This window comes from Oreochromis niloticus, linkage group LG17 (assembly GCF_001858045.2).
Source record: "Oreochromis niloticus isolate F11D_XX linkage group LG17, O_niloticus_UMD_NMBU, whole genome shotgun sequence".
Lineage (NCBI taxonomy): Eukaryota > Metazoa > Chordata > Actinopteri > Cichliformes > Cichlidae > Oreochromis > Oreochromis niloticus.
The window spans coordinates 26,007,762-26,025,179 of record NC_031981.2 but is presented as its reverse complement, the minus strand read 5'-3'; the positions used below and the strand labels follow the sequence as shown (position 1 = coordinate 26,025,179).

The window sequence follows — 17,418 nt, the reverse complement described above, 5'->3', positions numbered from 1 at the left end:
AGCTTTCTTTATTCTGTCCATTTTTCAGGGTTTGCAATGGGGCTAGGCATTTGTGTCTCTGCATCTATACTGCTCTCATTTTCATAATCTATTTGGTTTATTTTTGCAGAGAATTATATTTGCTCTCTGCAGTCTGACTCTCCCAAGCTGAAGACTCAGTAAAAATGTTACTGATCAAGTCACAACATAAACAGGGATTTTATTTATGTATTTCTTTTCTCTAAGTTAGCCATATCTCAGATTTTATATATAAATATATATAACTACATCTATCTAGATAGGAAGATAGCTATAGGTATAGATTTTGTGTTTGTATTTGTGTGTGTTTGTGTGTGTGTGTTGAAAGGGTGAGACAATGTCAGAGATCTTGAGTTGGGCTGACGAATTTTAAAAAGGCATTATATTCATACTGAAAATCCCTCAGGAATACTGTTCATAGTCTGCACAATGTTAGCCCCTTTTTGACTAAAACAGTTAGACTACTCAGTGTCAGCCCAACAATGACACTTTATTTTATCTTGACTGTAGTGTTTTAGCAATCGATGCCTGACAAAGCTCCACCACAAAAGGTCTTTTCATCTATGAAAACATTTTGAAACCATTGTTACTTTGTCTAATCCCACGTCTCCTCAAAATAGCCCAAGCTGATCAGTTCAGGCTTCAGCTATAAACTGAATACAAAAAATTGGGTGACCACACACACCAAATTTGAACTTTACATTTTGATGTTAACTAGTGTCCATGTCAGTTTTTGCAATCAGTTAGTGACCATATTTGGAAGATAAGCTGAATGCGCAGAGACGCATACAGTTGTGATCAAAAGTTGCATACACAGATCAAGGCATGGATATCATAAAGAATTTGGGCTTTTAATCAGTTTTTTGTTTTGTTTAATTGTTGTTGGTTTTTTTGTTTTTTGTTTTTGTTCATTTCAGGGTAGTGATTGTAAAGCATAAACCTTTAATGACTTTAAAAAGCACAGGGTGGGTGGTCAAGTCTGAATTTATTTTTGGATTTTTGCTAATCTGTACAGGGTCAAAATAATACATACATTCACTTAAATCTTTTAATAAGTAGTTTTAACAGTTGGTTCTACATATCTTTTAACTTGACAAGACCAAGGACTTTAATTTGTCATCAGTGAGCATCTTGGATTTACAGAAATTGGGAAGTTCTCTTGGGGCCATTTCAAAACAACAGCAGACATTTCAAAACAACAAAGGTCATTAGTTCGAACAACTGTTCATAAATATAAGTTATTCTTATGTGTCACCACATTTCAAAGGTCAGAAAGAAGACCCAAACTGTCACTCTCAGATGAGAGTGAATTAGTTAAGACATCAGGAACCACCCAGGAACCATCAATGCTCAAGCCTGGCATGAATTGGAAACTGTTGGAAACCCAGTGTCACTGTCCACAGGGAAATGATTTACTTTACTAAGACAGTGTCAATGAAAGAAATTTTGACTGAAATTTACAGCTGTCTGCTTGGGCAAGCTGTAATTAAGATTATGCCTGCTCCATTTCTCTTCCCATCTGTACAAGTGGTAGAACAATTTGCTGTTGGCTTTGTTTTCCTTCCACCTGGACTCCTTTGCGCACAATATAGCTACCTTCCTTCTCTCTATCATTATCAGTCATCTCTCTCTTTACCAGTCATAGTCCCTATGTACAGTCCTTACTCTTACATTGACATTCCTGCTTTTTCTTCTCTCTCGCTGCCTCCTAAAACACCTTCCCCCTTTCCTCTTCTTTCTTTTTCAGTCAGCAGTATATTTCCAATGATCCTGTTGGTCAATATGGTCCAGTTTGGAAATCTCATTCTTAATTATCCACATGTTTGATTTGGCAAAGATCTTGTTAATGTCAGCTATCAAGTATGGTGGTGGTACTATCATGCTCTGTGGCTGTCTTGCTGATATGATACTGAGAGATTGTGGATAGAATATAATGAGGAAAGAAATGGTCAATTTCACTTCAAATCAACAGCTAAATAATTAAAACCTGGACACATTTGTGTGTTCCACCAGGAAAATGATCCCTAACACAAATAGCTAGTTCTGGAATGGATGAAGCAGTCTAACACTAAGCCTCTGGAATGGCCTTCTCGAAGCCTCAACTCAAACCCTATTGAAAATGTGTGCACTGCGCTTAAAGGTTTGCTCTGCATTAGGAAACCAACCAATTAACAGGAAAAGTACCAATTCTGCCAAGAAGAGTAGTGAAATATCCAATTAGAACAGACTCTCGATGACAGCTACCAAAAGCATCTGGTCAAGGCACAACTTGCTAAAGACATTTAACCAGATCTTAGTGGATTAGATTCTTGGGGGGTTTTTTTGGGTTTTTTTTTTAAAGATTTTACAGATGAATGCTCTACAATCATTCCACCGTAGAAAAAGAAAAGTTCAAAGAAATGACATTCATGCACACAAGTGTATGTAAACTCCTGACTACAACTGTACCTGCACATTAGTGGTAAGTAACAAACTAATAAAAACTAGAATTTTACTCAAGAAAAGTCAAACAGAAGCTTCTTGGACGGTCTGTATCTTACAGCAGGACATTTTGTTTGTTAGATAATTCCATTTAAATTATCTAGAAGATGCCCACAGAGCAAACACAGTAAAGAGGTCCAGTTCAGTGCCTTTAAATAGCTAGTGGTTGCTTGTGTTGGGACACTTGTTAGTCAAAGCAGTTACACTCTTAAGTGGATGAGAAAATTCAGTTTTTGTCACTTCAGCAGGAATCTAAGATAAAAAACGTATCTTGTGTGATCTTGGTTCATGGTAGTATGAAGGTATTTTAAAATGCATCTTCGCTCTAGTTTTCTATTATTTTGTTATTATACTGACTTGCTTGATTCTACATTGCACACTTATCACATTTAAAAGCTTCACTACAAGCAAAGCTAAAAGAAAATGACCTACCTTCAGAGACTGATGATGCTTGATGTTGAAAGTCTTAAAAGAAATGTCACGCTCATTTGTGACAGCTGAACCTTTGAAGGCCACAGTGGCTTCGTCAGTGCCTCACTGGACACCATGATTGATTTAAGGGTCAGTGAGTCCAATATATTTCATCTGAGCTGATCTCTGAACAACTGATGTGATCTTAATTGAGTCTGTTACATCTTCCCAGGAAAAGAGAAGGAAGGGACAAATACACAGGCCTCAGAGGTAAAAGGAACATCACAGAGATAACTGATGCTCACAGCATTACTCTGTTCCCTTTTGGTTCCAAACGAGAGCACTGTTGGTTGACTATATCCAGTTTTTAAAATGTTGCAGTAGCATGACACAAACTACTGCGAAACACATAATATTATATAATTACAGGTACACAAAGTCATCGGCTTTGTCTAGAACAGATACAGAGGTATGATAACAAGGTTCTGCAACTCAGTCCATAGAAAAACCTTTCATGGTTTAAATATGCCAGATCTCCTCAATAAAGTTGTTTCCCTGTACACCTCTGGACTGCTTTCAGCACATCTGCTTTTTTTTTTAGATCACTTCACGGAATTTCCATTTTGACAAGTCCACATGTACAGTTTCATCACAGACCTTACGCTTGAGTAGAGAGCAAAACATCAACCTCTAGGTATGTCAGGTCGACCCTGCCTTCATGTCCAGAATGAACACCGGTGAAGGTCAAACATGAGAACAGGAGTTTTCAGTGCTAGAGTCCATAGTGTTTCAAACTGAAGACAGTGCTCAAGTCACAAATACAGTTGTTGTCTTGTTTCTTGATTTTTGCATTACACCCGCTCAGGATGCCATTGCTGAGTTTTCACTGTCTGTGTGTGAGGAAGAACTTTGCAGCAAACAAACCATGGTGTGACATAGGCTATGATACCATAGTGCCTTTATAAACCACCAGGTTGTCAGGGGTACAGCAGTACCTGAGAAGATCTAAGATGGATTAAACATGGATACTAAATGAAGAAATAGTAACTTCAGTAATGTTCAATGAATCTACTTCATTTCCTCTGCTAAATGATTATGTTTTTTAGTTTGTATTGTAGCGCATCCTCCACTCACTCTGAAAATAGTGCATTATTTCTGGGAGTGTATTTCTCCCAGCCTGTGGGAATTACAGTATCTACGTCACTGGAGTGTTATCATTGCTGAACTTCTCTACATTTGCTACTGGTTATAGGCAGTATTTTGTTATAGACTTACATGCTATCTGTCCTTACTGAACTCCTAAATAAACTTTAATACGATTTACAAAGGCTTTAATGATACCCTGACTTTCCCTGTGCCACCATGTTGTAATTTTGTGTGAAATGTTTCCCACTTTTTTGAATAGACTGCAATAAAATTTAGTCCAGATTTGCATTTTGCTGTCACAATGACTCGCAATCAACCTTATATCAGTCAGCAGTATTGTTAAATGCTTTCATTTAGGGTATGAGCAGATCAAGTATGTTTTCATTTGCCCTAACTCTCCTGTCTTTAATCAGTAAATATTAATATGATAACAAGCTAAATATAGATGGTGGACATAAATCCTGTCTTCCACTTCCATCTGATGTAAATTAATATGACTTAAACTAATTTGACAACGTTCATCCCAAATCCTTGATCCTCAAAACAAAGATAGACCATGTTTATTGCTTCTGGTTGCTATCTAGTCTCTGTGATGTGGTTTTACTAAGTTTAACCTTTTTGTAGCCCCTTTTCTTCTTTTTGAAATAAGAAATACACGAAGGAATAGTTCTGACATCTTACTAACATCAGCAGATACTATTGGATTTGTTGAAAACTGGGTTAAACCTAGTAATGAACAAAGATCTGAAACGCCAGATTGAGGAAGAATAAGGAAACTGATATGAACTTACTTCTAGTTATGGCTTCTGTAGAGAATCGCTCCATCCGGAGTCTGGAGGAAGAACGGACAAGTGCTCTGACACCAGCCGTAGGGCTACTGTTCATTTCAGATCCGAGAGAGGTGAGGAAGTGTCGTGCTGGCTCCGTGCAGTCGTCCTTGCCATACATAGCGCAGGAGCAGGACGGGCTTTTCGTGTGTAACTGTGACCATCTGCGCACGTGAGAGCCACAGGGACGTGGATTGCTGACTGCGGACACTCTCTGTTCCTTTACTTGACGATGACTCTGCAACCTGGTGCGCTCTGCTACTGCACTCTTTTTGTTTTACTTTAGCAAATAAACCAAAGATCGGATGCACTAAATTCCTTCTTTCGTGCGTAATAGCCGCGCGGTAAGGCTACGGTGACGCGTTTTGCTTTTCATCATTGAGAGCGGGGCAAGTTTTCAAAGGCATCGATGAGCTACTGTCGGAGTGAGACTTTGGCATCTGAGGGTACCTGTTGGAATTAAAAAAAATACAAACGTTACTTTAAAGGGAAACTGGAACGGTGCGTCTTCAGTGGATTTTTTGCGCCTTGGTGACCCTCTTGTGGTGTGGTATGACGGTGGAAACCATGTTTTCATGCAATACGAGTGCCATAAAGGACTGGAGCTACTTTCTGTCTCAGATATTGCCTTTAATGAATAAAACTACAGCCTCCGCTTTGTCGATGGTCAACATCGACAAAGCAGAGGCTGTGACGACCACTGTGGTGACATCCTTGCAGCCGGACGGCGCCATGAGCGCGAGTAATCCCCCTATCGACTCCAACCATACCTCGGGCATGGAGCACGTCTTTCAGTATTCGTACTCGGAGAGTGACCTGCTGTACACGGACTACCGGACACCGGAGAGAGACCCCATGCCTCTTCCCAAAGCGGTGCTCTACCTGGTCATGGCAGCGCTGGTAGTAGTGGCAGTGGCGTATGCGATAGTTGGACACCTGGTCAAAGATGTGGTGAATGACTTCGTCGGTATGTGGCCCCTACTGTGCTTATATGTGTGTGTTGGGTGCACATTCAGTGCCAGTGGGATTACTGAAAAGAGCGTAAAGCATGGAAAGGTGGTAAAAATGTTCATGTGTAATATCATTACATGAATTTGTAAAAAAATAAAAATAAAATCAGTGAGAGTGAATTATCTCTAAATGTCAGTAAGACCACTAGAAGCCGTTAAAGGACTGTCCCTTGAGCCCCCTTTGAGAGTCACTTTTCCTTATTCTAGAAGAACTGCTGCTTGAAAGTGACACAGCAGCGCAGAAGAATCAAAATATCTTAAGGAATGCATGAAGGAAGTGATTTGGAGACCACCTGAAATAGCAAAAGCAACATTGTTTATTAAAGGGATATCTACAAGAGCTTTAGTGAGAGCACCCCCCGACACACACACACACACACACACACACCTACACACACACACACACACACCTACACACACACACACACACACCCCAACCCCCCAAAAACAAGAAATCCTAAATGATTGTAATGCAGATGTACAGTAGCTCTGCTCTCCTAGCCACTGACCTTGTGGAGGACAAACTGTCTGACAAATCACTATCGACTATCAGCAAGTGTCTGAATGAGAAATGTAGAGGAGCGCTGCTGTTTTTTTCTTTCTTTTTTCTATTTTTGAGGAGCTTCCTGTGACTGATACATAATGTATGAAAGAATGAAACAATGAGTCTATTTTTAGGGCACAGTCACTCAGTGCTGACTTGATCTGATAGTCATCTTCTTCCATTAATTCGTTTAAAGCAAAATGCACTTAGTAACTAAGTGATCAGGACAGAGGAGGATATAAATCAAGTAGCAATAGGGGGCCCTAAGCCCTAAGGGGAGTATAAAACACACACACACACACACACACACATATATATAGTCACACTGTCACACACATTGTATTCAAGTCATTGCCGATTTCTTGATTCAGCCGTTCTGGCAGTAATTAGGCCTGGGTGTGGCTAGTGAAGCTGAACTCATCTTACAAAAAAATCTGATTAATGACAGTTAATTCATGATTTAATGTCTGTCTACAGTTACTAGGGCCAGGTAGTTTGGGTAGCTTTATTTCCATTAATAAATGAAGTCATCATTTAAAAACAGCATATAAAAATTATTTATGATATAATCTGGATATTATCCATCCATCCATCCATCCAACAAAAATATGTATCGAAAACCTTTCGTGTATGCTTAATTTCTTTCATTATGCTACATTATTATCGTGTCATGTGTAATGTAATTTGGAGCAATCTGAATGTAGCAGGTAAGATTTCTTCTAGGAAAAATGAACACAGCTACTCTTTTCTTGTGATAATTTGTCTTGCTGTAAGGAAAATAGTTTGCAAATGCATATTAAATTCATATCCATACACTATAGCCATCACTTTCTTTTGTCACAACACAAAAACATGCATCACCATATATTACTATTTTTATGTACTTTTTGTTCTGGTATTTCGCATCACAAATAAAACAGGTATTATTCAATATTTACCACTTTTTTCTTTGCATCCTTTGTTTGCATTGTAAGTGTCATGAATTATACTCAGTAGTACAGCCGGACTGTACTGCACTTCAGCACTACAGTGGCCATGTTGGTGTGTTTTCATTAACTTTTATTATACCTGTTGTGTTCATATGATTTCTGTCTTTATCATTTCATAACACTCAGAAGGTAGCGTGTGCCAAATCTTACACATTTGTTCTGTTGCTCACTGTTTGCAGGTGGAGGCAGGTCGATTGTTGGGGAAGGTGACGGTACAGAAACCAGTGAACCAGGTAAAAAACAGTCCACATGGGTCACACGCTGCAGCACTTAGATTTGCCACAGAGACACGTTGCCCCTCCTCTCTGTCTCCTTCACCTCACCTGAACTACTCACCTTCACGTGAACATTCAAACTGACACACATGCACCAACACAAACAGAGTGTTTGGCCTCCTGGGTATTTTGCTGAGGTGTAAATGTGGAGAATCTGTGCTGTGCAGACATTTTCCTTCTCACCACAGGAAGGTTAAAAAGACTACGAAGCCTCACAGATGCGTTCTTTGGACATGCAACATCAAAATAGCAAAACAGCCTGTTGTAGACATGCTGAATTGAACATAAAGAAAAAAAGGATTAGAAATCGACAGAAGCCGTACTGTGATTGAGGTTAATAACAATCTTGTATTATCTTTCAATGGCCTTATTTCTAGTAATAAAAGCATTATCACCAGATTCATTGCTGAGCTCTGGGGACTGTTAGCAAAACTTGTTTGGAAGGAAAAAACAAAGGCAAGTAGTGACAATGACCGAAACACTCAGACACCCATGACAGTTAAGTCCAGTTTCCTGCTTCACCTTCAAATAGAAGTTGGTTTTACTGGCTACATGTATCCTCTCTATGCAGAATGGTGACAAACAACCTTTTACTAATGACTGGCATGGAAATGACAAGCACAAATGCGGCCAGATAGAAGTTATTTGAAAAATAAAAAATGTGATTTGGAGGGCTTTCTGGACTTCATTTTTCTTTTTTTACATTTATTGATATGATCTGTATAGGAATATATAAAGACTAAAAAACAAAACAAAAAACAAAACAAATAAACAGAACACCCTCCAAACCACTCTTTTTAAAAATAGCACCTAATTATTTCTTTAGTGTCATGGCACAATAGTGTGTAATCTGAAACAGGGTTGGGCAATGATTTCAACAAGTGAGAAATTGGGATTGTTGTGGAGGATTGCACCAGTAGCACGAACAATGTAAAATAATTAAAAATAACATTTCATCATCATTCCCAAAAGTTGTGCAAAAATAAAGATACAGGCACAAAGACATGTTGCAATTTTGTTTGTAGTGTAATTTATTCATCTGCAGTCCTTCAGTTTTTGGTTTCTTTCCTTGTTTAGTGAGAGAAATATAGTCTGTTTTGGGCTGGAACAAGTGCATCACAGTCAGATTCACTGTCTGAGGTGGAAATACGAACGACAGTGATCATCACTGACAAGGGATCTAAATAAGGGGTTTGTTAAACCTCATGAGTGAGAATGTTTAGTCACATCCAAACATAGGGCCGACGTCTTCTCAGTGTATCTCCTTATATGTGAAAAGTTCTTCTCTTGGAGAGAAGAATACAAGTCCAGCAGTGATCCTAACCTGAAGTGCTCTACCAGCAGTGAATTAAAAAAAATGCCACAAACTGTGATTCAGTGCTCTTTTCCTGATGAAGTTAACTATTTTAGCTAGGTCAGCAATATGGCTAATTTATAGCATACACAATACCTACAGGTGTATAATAGAATAAAATAAAATAAAATACCAATGTCTGTTCTGGGTTAATTTTAGCTATTTTATTTTGCACGCACTTCAAATTTGTCCCATTTCACGTCAAGCCTATCAAAGCATGCAATGACCTGTTCCACGGACGGCACAGCTCTTGTCCAGAGTCAAGGAGGAATGTCAAAATTGTTCTCTTTGTTTTTCAACTAAAGCTCCAGATTTGCTACAGTTTGCCTGGAGTAGCGTACATTCTAAATGCTTTTTTTTTCTTAGGGCATATAAGTATGGTAGAGTCCACCAAACATTCTTTTATAAACTCCCCATCAGAAAATGGCTTACTGCTTTTTGCAGTTTTGTTGGAAATCACAAACCTGGGCTTGACTGCTCCATTCCTGGATATGTAAAGCTTGGTAAAAAGTCTTTTATGGTTTTGTAGCTAGCAGAAGCTCAGATGTCTATACGTGCTCTCCATGACTGAAGTTCATGTATTTCTCTGTGTATTTAGTTTCAGAATGGTGTTTCAAATTGTAAATTGTTAAATGCGTGTGTTCTCCATTAAGCACATGACTTTACCTCTGACTTCAGTAAATAAGTACTTAGCTGTCAATTTCTTGTTAAAAACTCGTCACTGCATCAGTCTTACTTTTTTTAATATGACATCTTTTGGTGCTAGCAAGCACACATCTCTAATAAACACCCATTCTAGTGAATTACAGCACCAAAAAATTAAAACATGGCAGGTTAGTAATGTTGGGCTAGCTTACGGTGACCATATTGATTTCCAAAAAAGAGGACACTTGGCCCAGTCATGAAGAACTTCAATAATACTGTTTGCTTAAAGAAAATTTTAACATATTTAAACGATGCCTTCACTGTGCGGCTAATGAATGGTGAAACAAAAATGTCAAATAGACTTCTACAAGTCAACAAGGGCAAAAAGATAACTTAAAACCCTCTTGAATTAAATAATGGTACAGAAATAAGGCCTCATCTGTACAAGAAAAATTACCAGTACCGGGACGGTACGAGAGAAATTTCTTTTGCAGTTCGTCTGAAAGCTGCAGTTGTGCTTTGGCTGGTTTTAAACATCACCAGGCGCGCTGCTGTGCGCTGTCTGTCCCGTCTGTGAGCGCAGAACAACCACTCACAAAGCCGCAGCTCGGGGCTGACGTCACAGATATGGGTCCTCTGTAGGAAAACCCGGACATTTTCATCAATCTCGAAAATCCCCCCGGACGCCCCGGACAGAACGTGAAAAGTGAACATGTCCGGGGAAAAGAGGATGGTTGGTCGCCCTAGGCTAGCTAATATAAAATGTGTGCTACCCGGTGGCTAGCTACAGAATATAAAACATTAGCACAGTGAGGTTTAAATTGCTCTTAATAAACATGCGGGTCATGAGCAGAGATAAACACCATCATATAAGATAAGAACTAAGAAGCCAACAAAAACATACTAGAATTTAATCAAGAGAACATTTAAGATGAGCCCATCCACAATACAAGGTTAGTCATCAATACGTTGCTGTGGGGTTTGGATTACTCACCATGAAGAAGATTTAATCCTTAGTTTAACAACCACACTAAAATCTTAGTCAGGCTGACAGACTCTTTTCTGAAGTGTTCAAATATTTGGTGTTATGCTACGAGCTGTAGTGTACACTATGAGGTTTTTTTTCAAATCTTTGCTTAAAGACATGCTGCACACAAATTTTGATTGTGAAATCACTCTCCTACTGACTAATGACTTGTGATTGGTACCAGGTTAGTCAATGAGCTACAGATATTTATAAAACAGTTTTATAAAACAGATTTAATTTTTTATTCAGAATGCCCCACAAAATTCACCACGTGGTGTTTTTCAGATAGAATGAAGGTTTAAAGCACTCCTGCTCGTGGCTTCATTTTTCTGACCTGGAAGCTACGTCCATATTTTATACCGTCTCTGGTTCACTTTTGAGAATTCAAATACGTTTCACTTATTTTGTCAGGTTTTAGCTGTCTGACATTTCAGCAGTTAATATTACTTGGTGTGATTGGTCAAATTTGCATTTTTAAATAGTGATGCTGAATTACAAACAAAAGTAACCCGTTAAATAAAAGTTGACTTTTTAATGGAAAATGCATGAAAATAGTAAAGGTTTTGTTGAATTTCAATATATAATCAAGATAATATTTGCAAGGCCACAACATCATTTTTCTGTCTACAAGTCTCACACAACTTGATTCACAAGCTTGAACGTGGCAACTCAATAATGAGAGGCAATTGTCTTAAAAATATCAAATAAATATTTCCTCTCCTGTGATAAAACTTGTCTCTACAGCTCCATCAATCGAGATTTGACTCAAAGAAACATACTTTAGAGTATCTGCATTCCTCTTCTCAGGTTCATGACATCTTGAAGTCTCCTTTCTACAGTTCCATATCTCTGCTCACACTGTAAAAAAAAGTCCTAATATAAAAGTATTTTACTGTGTATTTTACAGTTTTGTTCTGTACTTCTAGAATATCATTAAATTTACATAAATAGACTGTGATTTCACATTTCAAATGTAAATTAACGTAAAATCACTGTAATGTAATAAAACATAATTTTCTTGTTTTTTAAATGTATCTGTCTGTACATATGCATATTTAGATTGTTAAAATACATTCACAAATGTATCATGATTTCACAAATATGTGTTCATTATTTGAAAGATTGAACTGTTAAATTCAAATGTAATGCTACGGAAAAATATATAAAATGATTCTTATAAACTTTTTTTACATCAAATAATAATAATTATTATTGCTATTTAATGCGATCGTGGCTCAAGAGTTGGCAGTTCGCCTTGTAATCAGAAGGTTGCCGGTTCGAGCCCTAGCTCGGACACTCTTGGTCGTTGTGTCCTTGGTCAAGACACTTCACCTACCGCCTGCTGGTGATGGCCAGAGGGCCGATGGTGCGATATGGCAGCCTCGCCTCTGTCAGTCTGTCCCAGGGCATGCAATCCATTATTATTTAAACCAACTGTTAACTGTATATTTCTGTACATTTAAGTATTATTATTCATATTGCCACATTCATTGACCTTGTTTATAGGTAATTTCATTGTTTAATCACATTAACATGTTCCTAATTTAATGTTTAAAAGCACTTGAAAAGGCAAAATCCCATGTAAAATTAGGGCAACAAACTGTATTGTCATTACTGAAAATAACCGTATTTTTATGAGAAAGTTATTTTCTGTTGTTTTCTGGTATTATTTTGGCGCCCCAGCTGCTGGAATATTACTGTTTTTCTAGGATTTTTTTTTTTAACAATGCAGCTGGGACTTAAAGTGATGATGTATATCATGCTAAAACACTTTTACCTAACCACATAATCCGATGGATGCAGGATGGAGGGTTCAGTATTATTCGTGAGAATTCTTTGACACATGGACAGGAGGAGCTGGGGATAGATCCACTGACCTGATTGGTAGGTCACCCACTCTACCACCTGATTCACAGCCACCCTACTGGCAGCTAAAAATGCAGGGCTTCCAAGTAAAAATTAAACTGCATCAGTTCAAAAATAAGCTTAGAAATTATTGATGATCAGATGAATCTAAATGTGAATTTTTAGTGTAGCATGCTGTTGGCTCGCTTGGTCTGAGGAATCCCGCCCCGCCTTCTTTCTGTTCCTCACACTCACGACTGTCAGCTATAATCTCAGCTCCTAATCTGACAGAACAATGATTGATGGGTTCCAATTCAAAAAGGCTCCACCACACATGATGGGGCTGCTGTGCTGTAGACATCTCCCCCCAGAAACAATTTTATGGTGCTTTGCCTCTAATGGAATTACAGAGGCTGAACCCATCACAACTTTTTGTTAGATGAAGTTTACAGCCTTGTTCAGTGCATGTTATAAATGCTCAGCATGCTTGTTTTTGCCCCTCTCAAGAATGTATGGGTTTGCAGTTTATGCTTCCCCTTCCCCAAGGCGTCATGTATGATGGTTTATCATAAACTTTAACCGTGGGATGAAAAGTGCTTAGTAGCTTCACTTACACGGAGAGTTCAAGTTTCACACCTCTTCCTGTGAAATTCCTGAAATTGGGTTTTGAAATTACAATAATAAACACAGCTGTGTTTCCAGGATTATTTAAGTGGGATGACACACAGCAAGCCATGGGGAGGGGATAGCAATTTGAGGTTGGAATTTGGGGATGGGTCGGGGAAATAAACTACCTGTCATGGTCCTGAGTCCGTGACTCGGTGATTTTGTGTTTGGTGTATTTATTGTTGTTATTATTATTATTTTCATTATTATTTGTGGGCTGTTTTGGGATGGTTTGTGTTTTGGGATTTTAGATACTGGGTTTCTGGGTTTGTGCTCCCTCTGTTGGTCCCTGGTGTTAGTGTTCCCCTGTCTCGTCAGGTTAATCAGGTCCAGCTGTGTCTCCCACCTGTGTGTGATTTCCCAGTGTCCCTCTGTGTATTTATTTTGTGTGTTTGCCTCTGTTCCTTGTCGCGTCGTCTGTGTTCATCTTCTGTGTTACCCTGCGTATTCTGCATTGCTCCGTTAACCTCTCCGTGACTCCACTATGTGCTCTCCTTGCAGTCCTCCTCTCGTGTCCAGGTTTGCCGTTCTATAGTTTAGTTTTCCCTAGTTTAGTTTATCCTTAGTTCTGTTTTGCCATCCCCACTTTGTGTTCTGTATTCTTAATAAACCACCTTCACATCTTACTGAGTCCTCCTTTCCACTCATCACACGGCTGCTGCCCCAGTCGTGACACTACCTGAAAATGAAAAACCATGTGAGTTTTTATTGTTAACATTGAAGCGCCAGATTGAATAAACTCACCTTGAAGAGTAAAGGGCTTAAGAAATAGTAGGTGGTTAGGCATAAGAGTGGGAATTATTTAACACTTAGCTTAGGAAACTTATTATGATATTATGTTGATTAATATATTATAATTACATCCAAGAAAGTTTGTGTAACGGTCTGTAAAAAAACAACCATTGATATAAAGTATACCCGATGCATCTGTGGCTTGTAGAACCACCTTTAGCAACATTAACTTGAAGTAATGATGTTCTGCATCTCTCACATCATTGTAGGGAGAGTTTGGTCTGCTCTTCTTCACAGCGTTGCTTCACTTCATTGAGCTTGTTTTTACACGACTCTCTTGAGGTCCCACCTCTTTCTGTCTCTTTTCTTTTTCTTTTCCTCTTATTCCTTCTCTTTTTTGCCTCTCCTCTTTTTTTCTAACCTGTCACTTCTTCCCATTTGCTCCAACCTTGTATAATGACACAGATACTAATGTGAATAATAAAAGAAAGAAAGAAAGGAAAGGACTTAGAAGAGAAGCCTGTAGAGAGTCTATAGACCTCCTCTTGGCAAAGAAAATGTGTATGCCACAGCAGGCCATTAAGACCCTGATTCTGCTTGCTAAAACTTCCAGACATGAGAGGTTTATTAAAACAAACAAAGAAAAAAAGAATATGTTTATATTGAAAGGTTAGTATACATTTTTTAGCTTAGTATTTATCTTTTATTTGTATTTAGTTAATTGCAATTATGACCTTTTTTTTGGCTTGCAAAGAGATATTTGGGAACTGGGCATATTCTTTAGATTCTCTTACTGTGTGCTCAATTAATTCATGGATCTTCCAGGAATAGTGGTGATTGAAGGGATTGTTCAGTAGGTGGTGGTTTTGCATGTGAACATTACCTTCTTCAGAGAATGTTAGGTCAGTAGCATAAGTGACAGTGTGACGTACTAACAAGTACAAGTGAGCCAATTTCAAAAATGCTGAAAATATTACCTGAAGTTAGATCAGTAAGATCCCTAATCCTGCCTTGTAGTACAGGTCTCTGCTTCGGACTATCAAAGTTACCTGATGGCTATCAAAGCAACACTGTGACTGTCTCTATTTCAGACTGGATGTTTGGCTCTCGTCGTGCTGCCAACCGCAACAAGACCGAGGTTAACTCAATCACCAACACCATGAATGAGATGAGTGAGAGGCCCCCGCTGGTGGAAATGAGCTACATATCCCTGAACCACACCAACCATCTGAGCTCCACCAGACTGGAGGAGGTAGTGGTCACCATAGATGAGACACTACAGCAGCAACCTCCAAACACTCCCTCTGGGACTTAACTGCGACCTTCTGATCTTCACTGAGAGAAATCAAGCAGCGTCTTTGCTTGCTTTTTGTGTTAAAGTGGATTTACAAGTCTGACACAAATGGAAGCTTTATCCACTGTTTCTTCACCTGCAGGTGGCTGTGTAATGTTGGGCCAGAAGGTACTTGGAGGCATGAGATGCTGATGTTTGTATGTGACTTGATTCTTTCTGGCTGAAATGACAGAAGAGGGCAGCTATAGCTTGTTTGGACAAGCAGCCGGAGAGACAACAGTTATTTTTTCATGCTTAGTCCTCAACATGCCAACCCCTTTATTTCTCCAAGTTACCCCTCATCCGTTTAAAATGAAAACACCAATGCAAACAATATTTAATCGCTCTAGATATACAAAACATGCTGGTCAGTGCTTATTGTAACATTTCTGACAGCAAAGTGAAAAACTTCACCCTCATAAGAACAGTTACATTAACCCTTTCGTCATTTTCGCTGATGCTGCGAGATGAGTTTTTGCATAATCATCGTAAATTTGTATCTCTTTCTATATAACAATACTGTAATTACCAAAGGCAAGTCTATTCTTAAAGATTAAATAACATCATTTGGTAGTTTCATGGTAATAGCTTGATGTAAGAGGAAACAAGTGCTAAGTCACCTTCAAGAGCTCCGGTTATATCTGTTGTCAACTCTCTAATCACATCTAAGCACTCCTTTGAAGCAAAAAATGTGCATTGCTTTTTATGTTATTAATGGTTACATGTCACATGGAATGGCTTTTGTCAAAGCCTTTGTTTACCTTTATTACCTCACTGTTAAGGGCTACATACTGCTGCTGATGACACTGCTCAAAGATACAAATAACGGGGCTTATTTCTCCTTTGCATGTGGTCCTTATCCTCTGCACACATGGATCTACTATAAACTGTGTCTTTGAAGGGTCTGTTCTACCTGAAAGTACTGATGTCAGAACTCCAATTTTCTCTCACGTTCATAATAGGTTTGAATAAAAGGTTCCAGGAATGGGCGTCTTACCCAATTTAAATTTGGTCTCCTATTCAAAATCATCATCTCAGCTTTGCACAAACACACTAAACATCAAGCTGTTTCAAACGTATTCAAATTTCCTGTGGAGGATCATGTGGGGATGAGAACTGGTCTCAGAATATCACTGAATAGTTTTCACTGGAAAGGTCCACAGTAACCCGGGTCATAGGCAGTACATCATGAAGGCTCATTATTAGTTTTTGTATTTACCAGGTTTTTCATCATAAATTTGTGTCCCACGGTGAGACTACTAACATGAATTCTGCTGTGCCAGGAGGTCTGAAGATAAGCAAATTAAGCAAAAATGACATGAACTGTGGGGTAAGCAGTTGTATGCTGGTGGGCATTGTTTCTTTCCTTTTCTTTTTTCTTTTTGGTTCACATCAACAAGATCTTAGTTTGTCCCTTCCCCAATCTGCAAGACTTTGTTTTTAGAGTCTTGTTCCTCAAACATGTTAATCACACTGATCTGTGAGTGTAAAAGTTTGGAAAACAGCCTGCAAAAAAACAAGAACCCCCCCCCAAAAAGCAATAAAACAAACAAACAAACAAACAAAAATCCATGCTCTTTCATTTTTTACCATGCTGTTAATCACTGTATTCCTTTCAGATCATTAAATAAATACTCATTGGTAAAAGTATGTGTTTTGGGTTTTGTGCTTCTTTAATATTTTGATAGAGATAAAAAAAATCTTTTTGTTATGTAACAAAGACAAGTATCATATTATGAGTGAACAACCATATACATTAACTCATATGTCAAATTAATCCCAATTTACAGAAATATATGGCTGTGTCCTCTCTGCAACATAAAACACAATGGTGACCTTAAAAAGTTTGCAGTTAGGCAATGATTAATGCAAAAAGGAGTTGGCAGATTCCACAAAAAAATCAGCATTCTAGAGGACAAACAATGACATAAATAACACATAAATCACATATAAATCTTACAATGCCATTTAAAAAAAAACTTCATACCTCTTTTCTACTGAAATCACTCCTTCCGCTATTTACAGGTATTTTGAAAAGTCACTATATCTTTTTTCTATATTACCAAAAATATTCTCTTGTCTATGGAGCACAACTCCATAGTTGGTTTTATAGAC

The 17,418-nt window shown here is 38.3% G+C and overlaps 1 protein-coding gene across 2 annotated transcripts; it reads left to right on the top strand.

Moving 5' to 3' along the window:
- Positions 1-4,797: 4,797 nt before the first annotated feature.
- LOC109195051 (uncharacterized) lies at positions 4,798-16,902 on the top strand. 2 transcript variants are annotated; one of them, XM_019346490.2, is made up of 4 exons: positions 4,798-5,850; positions 7,606-7,659; positions 15,062-15,222; positions 15,407-16,902. In XM_019346490.2, the coding sequence occupies exons 1-4, from the start codon at positions 5,436-5,438 to the stop codon at positions 15,416-15,418; spliced, it is 642 nt and encodes a 213-aa protein (XP_019202035.1). In that variant the 5' UTR covers positions 4,798-5,435; the 3' UTR covers positions 15,419-16,902. The 2 variants fall into 2 exon arrangements, with proteins under 2 accessions (XP_019202035.1, XP_025755278.1); XM_025899493.1 differs by having other exon boundaries at positions 15,062-16,902.
- The last annotated feature ends 516 nt before the right edge of the window (positions 16,903-17,418 follow it).